This window comes from Macrobrachium rosenbergii, chromosome 9, assembly GCF_040412425.1.
Source record: "Macrobrachium rosenbergii isolate ZJJX-2024 chromosome 9, ASM4041242v1, whole genome shotgun sequence".
In the NCBI taxonomy this organism is placed as follows: Eukaryota; Metazoa; Arthropoda; class Malacostraca; order Decapoda; family Palaemonidae; genus Macrobrachium; species Macrobrachium rosenbergii.
The window spans coordinates 55197265-55217173 of record NC_089749.1 but is presented as its reverse complement, the minus strand read 5'-3'; the positions used below and the strand labels follow the sequence as shown (position 1 = coordinate 55217173).

Genomic DNA, 19909 nt, shown 5'->3' with positions numbered 1-19909 from the left:
AAAATAATGGATTTCTTTTATTCACAGAGGTCAAACAACACTATTTCACAACTAGCACTGCCCAGGATAACCCTGAATGGCAATTGATAAAATCTCTCTCTCTCTCTCTCTCTCTCTCTCTCTCTCTCTCTCTCTCTCTCTCTCTCTCTCTCTCTCTCTCTCTCTCTCTCTCTCTCTCTCTCTCTTCCCAACCCCCAACCCTTTTTGGTGCCAGTGATGTCTTACCCCCACAGTATTCTTTTCCTGATAGTATGTATACCAAAATTAGGTATGATAAATTCGTAAGTTTTGTTAGTTATTAAGTCTGCGAGGCAGAACCAGCCCTTCTCTTCCCACCCCCACCCCATTAGTGCCCTCTGGTGCTAGTGATGTCTTACCCCCACAGTGCTAGTTGCTAGATAATAAGTCTTATGTATACCAAGTTTGGCTGAAATTGCTCCAATGTGTTTCAGAGTTATGCTGGAACACATGCACACACATCCATTTTTATATGTATAGATTTACAGTAGAGACGTAGTTGAAGCATTTGATATCAAATCTGGAGTTTTCAAAAAAATTTTAAACTAAGTAATAAACATTTGAATGCGATGGACTCTCAGTGAGGAGGTTGACCATCTGTGACTGAAAAAGATTTAAGGCTCTGTAATGACAGAAAATGGCCTATGCTTGACATGATTATTGAAGGATTTGTTACTGTGCAAGTCTGTTAAGTACAGTTATCAGAAAATCTTTGTTTTTCTCATTACATTTGCTGTTAGAATGATCATTTTGAGACCACTCATAAATGTCACTAATTAATACAGCTTCAACACTTATGCTAGAGTACCATAGTATAATTAGTATTTCCAGTCACTATCGGTGCGTATAACTTGTAAAAAAATTCAGATATCAGATGAATGAGTCACTGCATGTTACTTAGTAATTAATGAGAAATTCTTCTCTTTTCGCTTCGTTATGTTAAGATATTTTGAATGTTAATGTATCTTATACAAATTTGGCTGAGTCATAGATCCCAGCTTTAAAGCATTTGACACAGAATCCTTTATAGCTACATTAGGAGGACCATTTGAATGGATGTTGTTTTAAAATGAAATATTTCTTTTGCAGGTGGTGATCCAGGAGGTTTTAGACCTGGAGGATTGTATACTGCAAATAGAGGTTTTGCTAGCAGTGGAGGATTGGGATACATAGGTGACAGTGGAGGATTTGGGAACAGAAGTGGAAGTGGAGGGTTTGGAGACAGAGGTGGCAGTTGAGGGCTTGGAAGGCAAAGGAGTGGTGGAGGATTCGGAGACAGAGGTAGTGGTGGAGGATTCGGAGACAGAGGTAGCAGTGGAGGATTCGGAGACAGAGGTAGCAGTGGAGGATTCGGAGACAGGTGGTGGTGGAGGGTTTGAAGACAGATGGTGGTGGTGGAGGGTTTGGAGACAGATGATGGTGGTGGAGGGTTTGAAGACAAAGGTGGTGGTGGAGGGTTTGGAGACAATGGTGTGATGGTGGAGGGTTTGGAGACAATGGTGGTGGAGGATTTGGAGACATGGTGGTGGAGGATTTGGAGACAGAGGTGGTGGTGGAGGGTTTCCATATGTAATGATTGTGCCAATATCTGAAATTACGTAGGGTAGAGTAAATGCTCACATAGATTTTCTGTTGCAATCCTTTCAGCAAAACATTTTTTTAATAGTGCTTATGACTATGAGAGTAAATGTCTTTTGCTACTTGTTAACAGGTTACACAACATTCTCAAAATACTAAAATTGGCACTTTAAAGACTTCCATGTTGTTAATTGATACTTTTGTTAATTGGGAAGCTAGGGCATTTAGCACATGGCAGTTTCAGTTTGTGATTGAAAACTGGTAATTTTTTTGTTGTAGATGTTATTAGATTGACTAGTCAATGAACAGAGCAGGATAGTCGTAGGATCATGTAAATGTAGTTTGTTTAATGCAGGCAGTCCTGGGGTTACGGCAGGGGTTCTGTTCCAGCTGCCGGCCGTAAGTCGGAAATCGCCGTAACCCGGAACATCATAACAAAAATGTATAAAAATGAGAGAGAGAGACTTTGTAAGCCTGGGGGAAAAAATAGGTTTTTAAGCTTTGCGCTGATTATAAACCAGTTTTCTTTCTTCTGTATAGGAGGTACCTCCTTGTAGTGAACCCTTATGGGAGGGACCTCCTTATAGTGAACCCTCCCAGCTCCCTAAACCAGTTTTCTCACCTCATTATAGCACCTACAGCTACGCCACTCAGAATCCTAGTTACAGCGCTGTTATGCCGTAACTAGGATTCTGAGTGGCCACTGCTGTAGGCGCTACAACAAGATGAGAAAACCAGTTTAGGGAGCTGGGAGGGTTCACTGTAAAGGAGGTCTTTCCTTTAAGGGTTCACTATAAGGAGGTCCCTCCCTATACAGAGGGGAGAAAAATGGTTTATTATCAGCACAAGCTTAAAAACCTGTTATTTCCCCAGGCTTACGTAAGTCTCTCTTTCTCTCTCTCTCTCATTTTTATAAATCTTTTTTATGATGTTCCCAGTTAAGGCGGTTTCCGACTTGAAGCTGGCAGCTGGAACAGAACCCCCGCTGAAACCCCAGGACTGCCTGTATTAAACAAAATACACTTCCATGAACCTACAACTAGCTTTCTCTGTTCACTGACTAGTCAGTCTAATAATGTTTACAACAAAAAATTACCTGTTTCCAATCGCAAACTGAAACAGCAATGGGCCAAATGCCCTAGCACCCCGATTAAAAAAAAATCCATTTTCAACATGGAAGTCTTAAAAGTGCCAATATTAGTATTTCGAGAATGCTGTGCAACCTTTAGAACATCAGCCGTAACCCGGGGTCTTCCTGTACCGGGTCACATATTCAGAAATTCTGTGACTTCTAAGCTTTGACATATTAATGAACAAGAAATAAAAAAAGTTATGGTAGGATAACTCTAGATTATTATTTGCTTTGCAATAAACCTTGATTTTTAACATCAGGTGTTTTATTCTTTCCCTGTTATTTTTTATACTCATTTCATGGTCTGTGTTCTTAATAGATTTTTTTTGTATTTGACGTTATGTTTGAGTTGTCATGTCTTGAAGTAAATAGCAGTAATAATTAGACTGGGGTCCTTTAGAAGACAAAAGTTTGGTGTGGATGGTATAAAATCCTATGTGAAAATGTTCGTTATTTTGTTATTTATATTTAGGTCAATTAATACAGGAAAATATATGGATTTTGTTTCAATTGCTAAATATAAATTTTGTGCATATTGGAAAAATTTTGTTTCTTGTCTTGTAAATTGGTAAATATGTAGTTTAATCCGCTAGTCCCTTGCATATACAATTTTGTTGATTCTACCGGATTCCAGCTGGCGCTAGAAGTTTATCATAAATGTTAAGACCTCGGGTTTTGTTAGTTACGGAAAATACAAATTGATTTAATACATTTTTAATTATTACCAATTTGGCCAGTCCTTCATGACATTTTTGTAAAAGGATCGTCTTGGTTGGTCTTAGATAATCTGGCTGTATGCCTTTATGTAGACCGGAAGTGCAGTAAACATGGAAAGGGTACGAGGTCTGTTGTAGATGTTGGGACATAACTAAATGAAATAAGTATGAGAGAACAAGTAATGGAGTTCATAATGATCTTTTCTTTTAATAGCATATCAGTTGTCTACAATGAATATTAATTAATAATTGGTGTTTCTTTTTATTCCAATTATTTGGAACTCAACCTTCCATGGGGAATTGCATTACGCATCTATTAAAAGTGCACTTTCCATAATTATGAAGTTAAAACAGTATTGCTCACATCTGTCTTGAAATATCCAATTACTTATTGATTGAATTAAGCATTGTGATAATTTTACTGGTAATAAAGAGCAACCCAGATTTCTCGGAATTTTATACTTTTGAGTACTGTAACTGACAAATCTGAAGAGATGGCTATGGAAATGTTTGGCCAGCAACTTCCAAAATATTGCAAATTTTTAAAGCACAGTAAATTTGCATTTTCTAACTTGTGAACGCAAGCTGGGATGGCCGTTCAACTTTAAGACAATGTCATTAACAGATGATGGTGGGGGGCGGGGAAGCCCCACCTACTCGTCGGTCTGCACTCCGCTTTACCTTTCAGCCCAGGTACCAGAATAAGGGGTGGCTGAGGTGGAACAGAAATGCAAAGAACTCGGGTTTGCATATCAGGAAAAATGCAAATTACTGAAAAATTTTGCTATTTGTTCCTATGCAAATAAAAACCCTCATTCTTTACATAGACACCCACTGGAGTCTCAGTAATTCTCTGAACTGACCGGTCGTTCTTGTTCTTCCCATCTAGGAATACCTTCCTGGTCTGGTAGAGCTAAGGAAGGAATTGCACACCTCTAGCTTGTGAACATATGGGATGTTGCAACTGCTAGACTTTTGGACATGTAGTAATGAATTTGCGTCAATATTCCGTAAAGGCTTGGATGAACCCAAGTGTTGGAGACAACAAAACTGCTAATAAAAATTAACGGGATTGTTTCACCATCGACCCCTCTCCCACCTTGTCTCGAGAGAAGGGAACATGCGTCTAACAATCTTCCAAAAGACAGGTTATTCCTGTCATATAGATTCACCTGCACATAAGAAAATTTAGCAGAGTTAAGCGTTTAAATATTTCAAGAAATAGTTTCAATACTTGATTGATCCTTAGGGTAGCGTGGACGACCGAGGGACGCGCCCATAACTCGTTAACAACGACTCGAAATGAAAAATTGCATAGAATAAATGTTGCTCAGCGTGCCAGATTCTACCCTAAAAGTAACTTACTTGGCCAATTTGCTTACTTTTGTGACAACTGAAAGCAACAGGAACAATAGGAAAGCAAAAATCCCCTTTAGGAGCTTCCCCAGCTTTCATATCCAACAGCCAAATATTCCTACGCCTTAGGGCCATCCCTAAAACAATTTATACAAGAAAACTATAGAAAGTAACTAACAAATAAATGGGACCCGCGCCCGCCGAATTTGAATTATAAATAAACGAGGCCGGCGTCCACCGAGTGGACCAAAAGAGGCAAAGAGAAGAAGACCCACAAAACTAAAGTTGAAGACGAGAATTTCAAGTTGCTGGTTTTGTAGTTTTAGATTTAATAATTGCCCAGAATTTTGCGAGGTGACACCCAAAGAGAGTCACACAAAGCGACAAGAAAGAAGAAGAGTGAGGCCACTTATCGTGCTGCACGCCTTCTGCGCAGGCGCTAAGCCGTTGTTGTTGATGGCAACGCGGTGCTGGTGGTGAGGTGACGCGTCTTGCCGCCATTCTCAGACACCAAAATAGTTTATATCTTTTAGCGTGTAACGGATACATCGTAGAGAATTCCACATCTTGGGGCTACTATGCTTAGCGAATAAGCTTTTGCGTTTGATTTGCTGGAGTATACGGGCGGAGATAGAGTAAGTATACGTTGTATTCGGTTATCTGTTTGTTGTGAGTGCAACTCTTTCCTCCTCTAGAAGCTTGGCCACATCTTGTCCTACCACCGAAAGTACGTTATTGCAGATTATGGTTATTATCCTTAATTGATAGTCTATCGGAGTTTGTTGCCGAGCTCCAACCATTTTGGCTAGGTCTGTTTTAAGTCAACAGGATTAAATGCTAGATTAGGACTAGGCCTCTCCCTTCCCGTCGAAGATTCGTGGCCTATTTATATAGTTTAGGTCTAAGCTATTTTATTATGGGATTGCCACGTCAAAAATTCAACATTAACGAATAGCCATGGGAAGTTGCTTGCACATGTATCATCTCTCTACAGAGGATAAGTATTACTTTGGGGGTCCACCTCCCCCCTCCTGCCACATCAGGGAACAGTGACCGGGCCTAGGTTAGGCTGTAATTTTTTTTTTATTGGTAATTCTGTATATTAGCTCCACGCCAGTTTTTACCTTGGAACCTGGTTTTTTCTACACTTTTAGGGCATCTGATACTGGCATGGCATCTGTTTGTTGCTGGCCAAATGGAATGTCCCTTCGCCGTGTTTAGTATTGGCCGGGCGGGGCGGTTTGGGTACCCATACGTTAAGTTATTGCACTTGCTGGACGGGATATGAACCGTTCGAAACAGACGTACCCGTGCTCTGTCTTGTGAAGATTGCGTATGGAAACCCCTCGTTGGATGGACTTCAGGGGTTAATTACACTCGGTGCCAAAAATTAAAGGTAAATTCATAATTAGCAACCAAAAAAACTGTAGAAAAAGTTAAGTTAGAAGGCAGTCGCCGCCGCAGAGCTACTATATAGTTCTACCTTTTTTTTTTTGCCAAGAACTAATGGATTACCTATTAGCCTATTGTGTAGATTTTCCTTAAGTACAAGCCATAGGTCTACACACATGAATGCTGTGTTCAGTACTAGTCCCAGGGGCATGAACAGACTAAGTAGGCCTATTTTGGCAACAGTAAATTTTTGAAAGATTTTAGTTTTATTTTGTATATATTGAGTATAAGTATAGGTTGTGAGGCTAGGAGACTTCAGGATGTTTCCAAAGTACAGTAATATCAGCTTAAAGTAATAAAAATTGCCTCATAACCTAACCTTACTCAGAGCACTGTGCCCTGGCCATATTTTAATGAAGGTTTGGTTATTAGCCAATTCTTAATTGAACAAGACTGTCTCTATCTATTCTTATGCTGGCTGTAACCAGCAGAAATTGCAAATACATCTCTTTGTAATTTTGCTGGGGTAAAACTGCAGAAGCATCTTCCAGTGAGTTGCTTCTCATGGCTGGTTCTTCAAGTCACTGTTAAAAATATGCTGAAAACCTTATGGAGGGTCAGCAGAAGATAGTCTAACCCAAGCTGGCTCCAGAGTAAAATCAACGTTCAAAGAGAGAGGTCACATGAAAAGGTGATATATAAATATGAGGGTACTGTATAGCAAATAAAATCTATCCACTTGAACTTAGAAGTCATCAGAAAGGAGTGAATTTGCTCCTTGCTTGAACATTTGGAGATTAAAGATTTCACAACTGCACTAGGCAGACTATTTCACATTTTAGTTGTAACCAAGATAAAGCCCCAAGCAAACTGAATACAGCATAGTAGTATTAAACCTGATATTAGAAAGTGACAGTTTGCAGCAGCAGCAGCCTGTCGAGTATAGTGAGCTAAAACAGCTTGGTTGTCAGGTAAAGAGTGCAGAGGATGTTTGTCATTGTACATTTTATGCAGTAGACATAATGAACTCACTTTACATCTGTACCCAAGGTCAGCATGAAGAGTCGGCAAATAAACTTGACCAAGGACATAGTTTTGTCCAAGAGTTTGAGATGTGTCAGCACCAGAAAACCATACTGGAGAAGGATATTCCCAAATTAGGAAGAAAAGTTACAGCACTTAGATATAATAGTTTTTGAGAAAGAGGAAGCAATATTATGTACATGCTTCTCTAAAGTCAGTATCTCATGAAAAGTTACAGCTAAAATCTTGAAAGAGTAACTGACATTTAAAACCATATTATTTAAACGCATATAAGTATGCCAAGGCCAAAGTCTTCTGGATCAACTAATTATTATACTTTGAGTGTTAGAGTTAGGCTCATGTCCCAAACCCTATTCCACTCATGAATATATGCCAGATCTCTTCAAGGATTCTGGAACCACAGACCAAAGGTCCAGGGAAGGAATAACAGCCAGAGGAGCACTGTCAAGAGCATTTGTAATCACTTTGTTCTCCAGAGTTTGCTACATGTCACTGGTATAGAAATAATACAGCAAGGGTCCAAGAACAATACTTTTAGGAATTCCTTAAATGACATTATAAGAACTAGTATGCTGGCCATCAGCATAGACCCTTTGGGTTCTGCCTAGTAAATATTCATTTAGAATGCGTATTGATAAAAGAGCCACCAATTCGCAATAATCTTAGCTTGTAAATAAGTGCTTCATGATTCACATTCAGAGGCTGCACTAAAGTTTAAACCAAACTTTGTTGCCCCTTCATCAAGGGCACTCTGCAATACTAGATTTTGACAGAGTGCAATTACAAACACCAAAGACTACAAAACCCAAACTGTAATGCTTGAAGCAGGTTATCTCCAACAGACTTTCAAAGATGCTTGGAAAGCAGCTTCTCAAAACCTTAGATGACATGGGTAGGCCTAATTGAAAAGTTAAGTATACCTTAGTTTAACCAGACCACTGAGCTGATTAACAGCTCCCCAAGGGCTGGCCTGAAGGATTAGACTTATTTTACATGGCTAAGAACCCATTGGTTACCCAGCAATGGGACCTACGGCTTATTGTGGAATCCGAACCACATTATACCGAGAATTGAATTTGTGTCACCAGAAATAAATTCCTCTAATTCTTCATTGGCCGTTGAAATCGGCCTATAACCTGAAAGGCATGAGGACAGACTTCGCCCGGGGCAATGCAGCAATGTTTACCTTCCTTCAAACAGTAGGAAAACTACAAGTCCAACTAACTCTGAAAACAGTTTTAATCTGCGGACTGCCTGTATATATAAAAAAAAATGTCATTTTACAACTACAATATTTTTTCATTAAGGAGCTAGAGATCTTATAGTTATGGCATACATTGGAAACACAAAATTGGCCAGGTATTCCTAGGGCCATACAATGCTAGCTTGTAAGTTATGGACTTTCCATAAATCTCTGGAAAGATGGGACACTGCTGTGGTCATCATTTATAAAAGACACTACTTAGTCTTGATGAAGGATTAAATCATTTGTCATTCATTCCATGGTCTTTTCATTTTCTATGTCATGTGACAATAACAAAAAGTTCCATGATTTTATGTTGCAATGCAGTATCTGTGTTTTGGTAAACAAGGGAAAATTTTTTGTATGAAACTGTTAAAATGAAAAGATTATAAAATAACAAAAAAATATATTTTAATTTCACTTTCTGTATTCTGATTTTACAGGCTTTGACAGGATGACAGAAAATGTAAAGCAGTGGCTGTATGCCTATTGTGGAAAGAAAAAAATTAACCCCGTGTATGATATAAGAAACTCTGGTAAGTGAATTAACCTGCTTAGATATAAGTACTGGAGTAAAATGCTTAGAATGTCAAATATCAAAGTTGTTTTATGGTCATATCCAACTAAGGTCTTGTTAATATAAAGTGATTAGATACAATAACTATCATTTTTGCTACAGCAGTGTGGTGATCCAGTTAATTTGTGCTTGCATACTGGATTGAAAATGAATCAGAATATTAAGTGCTTGGGTACCAGTTTGAAAACTAGTATGTGAAATGTAAATGAGGATGCAAAGTAATTGAGGGTGTAGAGTATTGAAGGATTTCTTGCTCTTAGCATTTGTCATATATGCAAGAATGTGGGCATTTTCAGTGTGATTTATGAATGAAGCATATGAGTTCTTAACTAAGATGAATTTACATTTCAGGACCAAAGCATCGCCAAAGATTTTTGTGTGAAGTTCGTGTCCCTGGATACTCTTATGTTGGTGTTGGTAATTCAACCACAAAAAAAGATGCTGGAGAAAATGCTGCCAAGGATTTTGTTCAGTACCTCATTCGACAGAGTGAGGTTGCTCAAGATGAGGTTCCTGAGTTGAAGGTGAGCAGTCCTCCAAAATGTTTCAAGTTGAAGCCACTATATGGGTAAATGATGTTTCATTATAATGACTTACCAAACACTGTGACTTAAAGGCTTTTACAGTGGTTTGGTAAGTATAATGAAACATCATTTTATCATAAAAATGTCATTTTCTTTCAAACCATTTGACATTTTCATGTGGTATAGTTATGTTTGTGTATGGTCCCTATTTCTTGCTTGTTTACATGCAAGGATCATTTAGTTTTGCCATTTTTAAGTGCAAAGGTATTTCTTTTTTTTTTTTTTTTTTTTTTTTTTTTTTTTTTTTTTTTTTTTTGAGAGCCAGCAGGATTTTAAATGTTACTTGTCCTACCTGTGGTTCTTCTGAAAAATAACTGTGGCAAACACAGTGCAGCTATTATTGTAAATCTGCTTTCATCATTTTTAAGAGTTCTGTTTTCATTCAGTTTTAATTACCTTCGTTAAGTTTCCGAAACCCAAATAATTACTGTACTCGTTTCCTTTTTACATATTGTAACTAGAGTAATGGCTTCTCATATGCCATGGTAATGGTATTGTAAAAATTACAATAATCAGACATCTGATTATTTGTGCACTGGATTTAGCAGCTTCTATGTTTGTGTGCTAAATTTCCCATTTTATATTCATCAAAATGACTTATTTTATGGTTAAGGTAGTTGTGTTACCTTTTGGTATGCATCCCTTTTTTCATGTGACTTACTCAAGTGTTGCCATAGCAAAACATTGAATCAGTTTAATTTTGCAAATATTTATTCTCTATTTTCTTCCATTCTCTTTGCCATTTAGAACTTATACATTTGCACATTTATATTTTGTGGAGATATGATTGTCTTGCTTTCAGTTTGTTTCCATTTACTTAAATTTGTATTACAGGGTCCCGATAAATCCATTCAAGCTGCAGATGGCAATGCTGAGTGGCAGCCAAGTGCTCCAATGAAACCAGTCCCTGGCCTCCGTGACGAGGGAAATGTTTACAGACCAATACAGCATGAGGGTAGAGAGAAGCCCCTGACGTATATGGAAAGAGTTCAGGAGAGGAGAGCTATTGAGGATGTAAGTGTTTGAGACTTCATTTTGCTTCAGTTATCAGTGAAGAGTGTTTAAAATTCTCCCTTAAAGATTCCTCCTTGTACGAGGGTAGTGCCATCAGTGCACCTCACATGGTGCACTGTAGGCATTACTTAAGGTTCTTTGCAGTGTCCCTTCAACCCCTAGTTGTAACCCCTTTCATTCCTTTTACTGCACCTCTGTTCATACTCTCTTTCTTCCATCTTACTTTCTACCCTCTCCTAATATTTGTTTTGTAGTGCAACTTTGAGGTTTTCCACCTGTTACACCTTTCAAGCTTTTTGACTCTATTTTTCTTTCAGCACTGAATGACCTCATAGGTCCCAGTCCTTGCTCTTTGGCCTAAATCTTATATCCTTATCCTATCCTTAAAAATTCCTGTCTATTCTTATAAAATTTATTGAAGTATGTATAAATTTCTTTCTTAGAAATTCTCCTGTCCTGAGAAAATGCTTTAATAAGTTTTTCATGAAGATTGCAAAGTGCACTGACGTTTATATTTTCTCCTTACAGGCTGAGGAATGTGATATGACTGCCAATATCCATGGAAACTGGACTGTGGAAAATGCAAAATCACGCTTGCATATGTTCATGCAAACAAACAAGATAAGTGCAGACTACAAATATAAAGCTATTGGCCCAGATCACAACAGGTATGTTGTATATTGTTTTAATTAGTATTTAATGTATTTATATGTTGGTCCCATTCTAAATGACATATTGGTCTCTTTTACACAAAGCACATGAAACAGGGCTGGTCAGAATATTTAGTTGTAAATTGTCTGTTCTTAGTTGTAATAGTCTTTCAGTAATTTCAGTTTCCTTTTTTTTTTTTTTTTTGAATATTTTGTATGTGAAATTTAGAGATGTCTCCTATAGTATCTTGTGGAAAGAACATGCCTTTTAACATATGGTTATAGAAAATAGTTTAATTTTAATTTAAATGCTAGGTAATCATCCAGTATCTATAATTTGACATATAAAGATGGAAATACAGTACCAGGTTATGAATTTTTATAGATTTGCCAGTTTTGCTGCACTGTTGTTTATGCACACCTCTGCACCAGTGTCTGAACTAAGATAAACTTGTTCATAGAAGATTGGCATGCATACTCCCTATATTTAATCAGTTTTACTCCTTTTTCATTTTGGTTTCAATTTGTAAATCATGTTGTAGAACTTGAGTATAATACAGTATACTATCTATATAAAGAAAATATTTTTAGGTTCACTATTGACTAGGGGATTTGCCCTCAAACTGAGGAGACTTGGTAGAAATACTCTTGAAATGTGAGGCAATGCATGCACCAAACATACAGGTGAATCAAGTTATATCAAACTAGTTAGCATAAAGAGAACTTGCTCTGCATGCGTCAACTTGTTAGCAAGGCTTACCTGGTAAATTTTGATGTCACTCTACCTTACAACTTGGTAATTAGAAGTTCCTCAAATTAGGCAGAAAGAGGTGAGAGCAAGAAATGTTACATGCATAGAAAGTTCTTTCCAGCTTATTAGAAGAACAGTCTGCGAAAGGTCCGTACCAGTGTAACTTTAGGAAGATGCTCTTCAAATCAGACCTTAGTGGGAGATCAATAAGAAATTTGGAATTGACTTGATTCAAAGGGATTTGTCAGTTTACAAGCCTGGGCCTGCTGAATTGATTACAGTAACTGATTTGAAGGTGTAGTGTATTTATTAGTTGACTTTACCCCAAGTTGAAGGGTATACTGAGGATAAGAATAGAGAGAGATATTGGTACCTCATTTCTCTAAATGTTAAGGCTAGAGATTTTTTTTTTTTTTTAACAGAACTCTGAATCATAGATTAAGCAGATTCATTATGAAATATGGATATAACACTTGTAGGAATGATTGGCTGTCTGGGCTGTCTCTCTTGATACATCATCATCACAATTTTTTTACTTGCCATCCCAAAGAACTTAAAAAATTCAGTGTAACATTAACAGTGAAAAATTTTACAATTTGGTCATGAAGTTTTAAGTAAATTTGAAATCATCAGTGTTTTCAATTTGTTCAGTTGTCACTTGTCAGTGTAGATGACTGAAATTGAAGTGTAGTTTTTGATGTTTTCAGTTGAAGAAAGTCATGGAGTAGCTGTAGTAGTTAAGAAGCAAGTCTGTTGAAGTGCTAAATGTGGTTACCTTTATATTAATTATAATTACAGTCTACATTAAAAATTTTATTATAAAAACATGTTTTCTTCAGTGATATATTGAAAGTTATTCTACCTCTTGTATCTATAAAAAGTGAAACTGCCTGCAGGAACTTTTAACGTGACATTTTTAGTTGTGAGATGGCTTCAAATTTTTCATAACTGAGATAAGTTGCTGTTATAGCCAAAACAGCAATAATTTTTACATGAAAGATACTTGAGCATACGTTCATGAAATTGCCTCCCACCTGACCCTTACCTAAATTTGACTCCCCATCCCCTCCCTTTTGCCCTCCATTTAAAGATATAAAACAAATTAATTATAAAACAAATCAAAGGCAGTGTTTACGCCTAATTTATTTTTATTCAAAATCTGGACAGGCCATTTAATGCTGCACCTAGCTACCATCGTGAGCAATTCCCAAGACTGTAATGTAATCTTAATTCATTAAACTGGAAGTAGAACAAACTATTAACAGATAAAAAAACTGAATGGAAAAAGTATCCTAATCCTCTAACCAAATTTTTTTTTATTCTTATTCATATTTATTTCAAAACAAAGTTATTCCAGTCTCTTATACTGTGCTCAAAAACAACTGGAAGTAGAAAAAACCATTTACAGATATTCTACTAATTCATCGGCACCACACTTCATTTCAGGTCATTCTTTAAAAAACAATTATAAAAAGACTGTAAAGGAGTGAATGAATTGGAAATTACATAAAATAGTTTTATATTTGAAAAACTAAATTTAAAAATGAAAAACTAAATTTAAAAATTATCTTTAAGTATACAATAAACTGAAAGGAAAAAATATCCTAATCCAGTAACCAAATTTTTCTTATTCATATTCATTTCTAAACGGAGTTCTTCCAATCTCTTACTTTGATGCTCCGTTGCTCAATAACTTGTTCAATGGAGGGGGGTTATTTGCCTGGAGAAGCCCCTCCCTCCCCACTGTATGATCTTGAATATATGATTTGAATAAAAGGTACACTGTTAAGTTTTAATTGTACTTATATTTAATTAGCTTTGCTTGAAAGAATGGTGTCTGAGTTCATGCAATAAGATATCCATATATTTAGTTAACCTACTCTTAACTGTATGGTGCTAGATGTTTGGGATGCTGTGGAACAGAGTTCAAGAGGTAGAGGAAGTGAGAAATGTTGATGCATGGGTAATCTCATTTAGGTTATGATGCAGAATGGTGATAAACTGCACATAACACCACATTTAGGGTTGTAGAATTGAAAACAAAGTGTGTGGTTTAAATAAGAATACTGGAAAATAAAAAACAAGAAATTTTTACCTGATTTGATATCTTTTGGTTTGATAGGTCCATAACAAAACCACACATTCTCAGAATGGAGTGATAGTTGGCTACTGCATAAGGTTTTGTTGGTGTTATTATCAGCATATGGTTTTGTTAATGTTGTTATTAAAAGGGGGTTGCTTATCCACCTCTCAATCATTGTTAGTATCTTGTGTTGTATTACTGAAATATAGTGTATTTCCACTTATAAAACCTACTTCTAAACTTGCAAAAATTTTTAGAAAGACTTACCCATCCATTGCCTCTCTCTCAAACCAGATGTGATAGAAAGGTATAATACAGCAATATGGATAATTAAAAAGTCAGTGAAAACTATACAGTGCCATTGAAATAGTAATAACTGAGCGAGTGTTGGTCCTTCTGTTCACCCAGTTTCATTTCCCCAGACTCCCTTCCCAGGTTGTAGTATTTTTAAGGACAGACGTTGCACTGCATAATGCCTTACTCTGAACCCTTGCCACCCTTTACTGATTCTGTTGCAACTTCCAGCAGCATTTTACTCCCAAAAAAATCAATGGAGTTGAAAGGTTTTTCATCATTGATTTTGAAGAAAGAGTCATTTTTAACAGGATTTTCAACCTCATATGCCAGAACTTGTAATATCCATAAACAAAATGAAGGCCTGAAGTTTGCTATGCCTTATGAAGTAAAGAACACTGAAATAGGAAAGCTACCCATTACAGGCTCTTGTACAAGCCATTGCAGATTCTGAATTAAAGACTGGAAATTGCTCTAACAAAAATGTTGCACCCGTAAATTAATTTATTTAATGCTGTTTTAGTTGCCAGTTTTTGTGACAATTGAATTTCTTTACCTTCTGCATTTTGCAACTCCTGCCACCATAGAAGTGTCCTCTTAATTGAGTTGGTTGAAGCAATGTGGCATACTAGTATGATTTTGTAGCTATTGCGTTCAATAAAGATTTTTACATTACTAACGAAAGTTCTTTAAATGGGTACGGCAAGCTCACATGCATACTGTACTTTTAAATAGATAGTATATTCTGGTTCAGACCAAATACTGAGTGGTTGCATCTTAAAAAAAAAAAAAAAAAAAAAAATAGGTGTTGAAACACTGATGATGATGTAAATTAACATGAGAACCATTAACTTTGGCAAGTGAGCATGCAGAACATTTCCTCCCTTCTTAACTGTTGCTTGGGTTGAGTTCTTATGCCTTCTAGTGTTTGTTTGAAATCTGATTCATTTTTGTGGTCTAAGTTGTAATGCAAAACTAAATCAAGCTTGAACACCGCTTTTGACATACGGTTTAAGAAGGAGCTTATTTTATTTCAAAGTGTAAGCAGTCTTTGTTCCCAAGTACATTTCATGTGGACATGGGAAAGTTGAAGATTGGTATTCACAAACCAATGCATCCATTATAGACTACAGTTGTATAACCATCTAAATATATAGAAAGAATGTTAGGTTAATGTTGATAATAGCACAGTAATAACAGGAGCTATTAAAATTGCTGCTTGTTAGTTGGTTACCAGAAAATTTGAAGATTTCAACATTTGTACTGCTTGAAATTACAGTGAGTTAAGGTGCTGTGTTAATTATAGATACAAGATTAATGTAAATAGCAGGTTTTTGCCTGGTATGTTGTTTATTTATTTTTCAGGGTATCGGTGATGAGGTTGTGGAAAATTCTTTTGTTTTATCGTCATAAATAGCAACTGATTAATTTGCAAATTACTTTGTATTTTTGTAAAAAGAAAAAAAAGTTTTGATATGTAAGATGTTTAGCCTGGATTAATGAGATTACCAGAGGTTTAGAACCATTACCTTTGGCATCAAAGAAACTAGAAATTTGTTCTATAGATTCACAGTGGAAAACATTGCTCCAACCAAATATTTCCCAAATCTGCAGTACTGGATGGTGTTAATGCAGAAGTGGCTTATTCATGATATTGTAAAATATAGAGGTGGATGTTTAATGCCAACTTTTCAAGTCAGAACTTTTTTTGTTCAGGTTGCCAAATGTATGTTGTACATGGATAGTTTTTAATGTTTTTTTCCAGAGCAGTAAAAAGAAAATTGAATGGCAGTTTTTTTTTAAGTTTTTACATTTTGGAAAAGGATTCAGATCACTGAAATTTTTACCATTACCTTGGAAAACAGATTTTTACAGGTATTAGTACTGCAAATAAGAAAGAAATTATGTCGCAAGGTAAATTTGCCAGGCTTTTTGTATTCATTATGGTGTGCAAATGAAGAGCCAGGTATCATAGTAGAATCATATTGAACTGGGTTCTTTATGTTTCGACTTTGGTACCTGTAAAGACAAACTTTCAATCCATATAGCCTTGAAAACCTGGTATTTTGAACAGGTTTTGAAGGCATCATAGTATCATTTGCTAGCCTTTATCTTGTCAGTGGTAAAGCTGGCAAAGAAAATGTAGTCTTTGAGGATGTGCCTGAAAGGAACCCTGTTCAAAGAAAACTGAGTTGCACTGCTTGTTGGACCTAGGTTTTTCTTCCTGGGTTTAACTTGTCAGTGATTATTCCAGCTAGATGACACCACAATAAACCCAAGACTGGTTTTATCTCTGTGGTATCTAGGTATTTCACTACATTTGTCATCATGTGTTGGAACTGCTTCCCATTGCTCTAGAAGTTCTAGCTGGAATAAAGCAAGATCCTGAACAGTGTTCCTTACAGGCATCTTCAGGGTGGGTGATCGGCAGTTTGAGCCCAGTGTACCACAAGGTTAGTGCAGCAGAGAAAGTAAAAAGTTTAATCCCAAATGTTTGTCCTAGAGTGAGTGAAGGCCTAATTACTAAATCAGTGAAATATCAGTTTAAATTCCCTTCTTGAATTGCAGTTTTGTAACTGTAATAGATTTCTTGATATCAGTAATAAAATGGTTTTGTGTGTATTATCAGTTGTGTATGGTGCCAGTAAGACCTATGTTCTTGCTTTTACTGGGTGGATTTAAGATTTTTTGTATGCAAGCTTTGTCTAACATTGAAGGCAGTTTTTCAGACATTTTTTTTTTTTTTTCATAACCTTCTGAAGGATAATTGTAGGCTTTATTATGTAATACTGTTTTATTTTGTCTTGGGTTGATTTAGTGCTCTATTTTATACATTTCATCATAGAACTCTGCCTCAGTTTTGTTTGGTAGTGCCTTCAGGGGAGCATGAATCAGTAATGTGAGAGAAAATGCTTATTTTTTACTGTCACATATCATATTAATGGTTGTAGTTTTGGATCTTTTTTGTCACACTATGTTTTTTGTAGGTTTACTTTTGACATCGGTCCATTTGGTGTTGGGGAATTACCAAAAATCATAACTTAGGCAGTTGATTTTCTAGATACAGGCAGTCCTCATTTAACGGCGGAATTGGTTAATGGCGTTCTGGTTTTACGGTGCTTGGCTAACGACATCGTTAACCAGATTTTTGCATCAGTAAGCAGGTCATTGGCGTCGATAAGTGGTTAACGGCACCAATAAGGGGTTTATTGGTGCTTAACAACTTTGTAAACGCCTTTTATTACCATAATAATTATTGGCAATTTTCGGTTAGTGGCGCTCAACCAGGAATGGAACCTCCACCATTAACTGGGGACTGTCTAATTTGTTTGATAGAATCCACATTACACTTCAATATCCTTTTCTTTGGTTTTAGCTTTAATATATAGTAATTTAGTGAAGAGGTCTTACTGGTGCTGTTGTCATGTTGTCATTTGGTTAAACAATTAAATCAATCAGTCCTGCTGATGCAGGTTGCTGACAAGGTGACAAGGCAATTGCTGAAATTTTTAAATATTTTAGTGGCCTGTTTACTTGTCTGAAAACCTACTATTGAAGAATTGATATCAGCCGAGGGCCACACTCATTCTATTTAATATCTTGTTGAAGAATTTAGTTTTAAAATGAAGAAAATGAATAGATTTGTAGCAGTTAAGTCATGGCAATATATGGTAATCTAAATTGCATTTTCCCAAATTCACCCTTCTTTATAGGAGTTCATCATCTTTATTAGTATCAAGTCAAAATACTAACATCATTTTCTTAACAGGAGTTTTGTTGCTGAGATGCAGTTTTATGTAAAGGACTTGGGAAGAGGTGAGTGCTGTACAGTTTAAACTAGTAGTGGAACTCATGAAAAACTTAGTTTCTGGGGTAAATTTTTTCTGTGTGAAATTTTATTATCTAAATTCCCTCATAAAATCATCAAACTTAGCACCAAAGTTGGGATTTATATTCAGAATTTTTTAAATTGAGTTGATGAATAGGCTTTTTCTTGAGATTAAGTGAAAGGTCTCATAGCAAGAATTGTATTGTGCTATAAGGCCATAGTTTTTACTATTATTTTTATTATTGTTATTATTATCAAATGGTTTAACCAGGACACTGAATCAAAACAATCAAAGCACAGAAATGGACACCATAACACCCATTATGCAGAGTTCAATTGAGAATAAAGGCACCTTGTATAAAACAGTGAAACCAGATGAATGTCCAAACCAAACAAGAACAGGAAAAAAAAATTAGACAAGACCCAACACTGTTTTATTTGGATTCCTTTTGTGGGAATGAAAAAGATTTCTGATATTACAAATAAATATCATCATTAAAAATATGAAATTTATGTATTAACTAGATGTCCAACAAAAGAAATGTCTTTTAGGCAGATTAAGGAAAAGAAATGGGTAGTTGGAACCAGTGCCAAAGATCAGTATGGAAAACTATGTGGTAATCATCAAAATTACATACAGTAACAGTGTCAAATTAAAAATATGACACAATAAATAGTATTCAATGTAAAGTTATAATACCTAACAAAGAAGGTGAAGAGATAGATAAAAAAGACCATCTTGGGTTCTGTTCAGAGAAGATTTGACAACATAAAAGACTATGAAAGTATGACATCCCCAGGAAGAAAACAAGTATATTAAAGTGGCAGCAATTAAATTTAGTGGACAAAGTTTCCTCAAAGTTAAAGTTCTAAACCTATTCAGTGTAAAATTTAAAGTAAATGTGTAATAATGATAGCAACGTGCATACTGCAGATCTAGCAATCCTGCAACATGGTATTGTGGAACACCTTTTCTGTTTAGTTTGGTGAAGACTATCATGCTAGACCAAAAGAATGTCTTTTCTATATATGCAACATTGGAATAAAATTATTAGTACGTGATACACCAGCTGTGTCCATTGGAGGGCCAGTATTGGAACTGAAAGTAAGGGGTTTACTGATCCATCCAGAAAAATGACATATAAAATGGCAAGTAACCAAAATATTGGAAGTAGCATGAGGAATAATAATGAAGCAAAGCAATCAACCAGTAATGCTAGGGAAAATAATGCACAACTTAATTTTAGAATAAAAGATCTTGAAAGTACAAGTCCTCATTTCCTTACGCCCTGAGAATTCTACAAGCCAGAGAAAATTGGAGAGGTGGGTTTAGAAGAAAATGGCAATAAAACATATAATAAAGGTCTCTTGATAGTGCGTCACCAACATAAACAAAAAATCAATACTGACAAACCAAATATATAAGTAATTATTATTATTATTATTATTATTATTATTATTATTATTATTATTATTAGGAGTATGAGTATGATAGGTTCTCACGCTGGAAGTGGCTAGGCCATGTGTTTAGAAGATGGGGAATAGTACGAGATACACGGGTGGGTTGCCCTTGGTAGAAGAGTTAGAGGTAGGCCAAAGGAGACTTAGTCAAGGACAATGAGGAGGGAAGCAGGAGACAAGTGTTGGG

At 36.1% G+C, this 19909-nt stretch overlaps 3 protein-coding genes across 9 annotated transcripts in view; 2 read left to right on the top strand and 1 right to left on the bottom strand.

Moving 5' to 3' along the window:
• LOC136841835 (ATP-dependent RNA helicase A protein-like) overlaps window positions 1-2984 on the top strand; it is a 40216-nt gene extending 37232 nt beyond the window's left edge. For 3 of the 5 annotated variants that reach the window (XM_067109216.1, XM_067109213.1, XM_067109214.1), the window contains one exon: window positions 1108-1359. In XM_067109216.1, coding sequence (XP_066965317.1) covers window positions 1108-1256 — 149 coding nt within the window. In that variant the 3' untranslated portion in view covers window positions 1257-1359. Of the gene's footprint in view, window positions 1-1107; window positions 1907-2573 lie in introns of those variants that run through there. The other 2 variants (XR_010854097.1, XM_067109215.1) reach the window with 2 other exon arrangements.
• Window positions 1-19909, bottom strand: part of LOC136841836 (uncharacterized) — a 125792-nt gene that overhangs the window by 56357 nt on the left and 49526 nt on the right. The window lies entirely within an intron of this gene.
• LOC136841834 (ATP-dependent RNA helicase A-like) overlaps window positions 5233-19909 on the top strand; it is a 34418-nt gene continuing 19741 nt past the window's right edge. For 2 of the 3 annotated variants that reach the window (XM_067109210.1, XM_067109211.1), the window contains exons 1-6: window positions 5233-5435; window positions 8923-9015; window positions 9408-9580; window positions 10475-10654; window positions 11183-11322; window positions 18202-18248. In XM_067109210.1, coding sequence (XP_066965311.1) covers window positions 8934-9015; window positions 9408-9580; window positions 10475-10654; window positions 11183-11322; window positions 18202-18248 — 622 coding nt within the window. In that variant the 5' untranslated portion in view covers window positions 5233-5435; window positions 8923-8933. Of the gene's footprint in view, window positions 5436-8922; window positions 9016-9407; window positions 9581-10474; window positions 10655-11182; window positions 11323-16837; window positions 16886-18201; window positions 18249-19909 lie in introns of those variants that run through there. The other variant, XM_067109212.1, reaches the window with a different exon arrangement.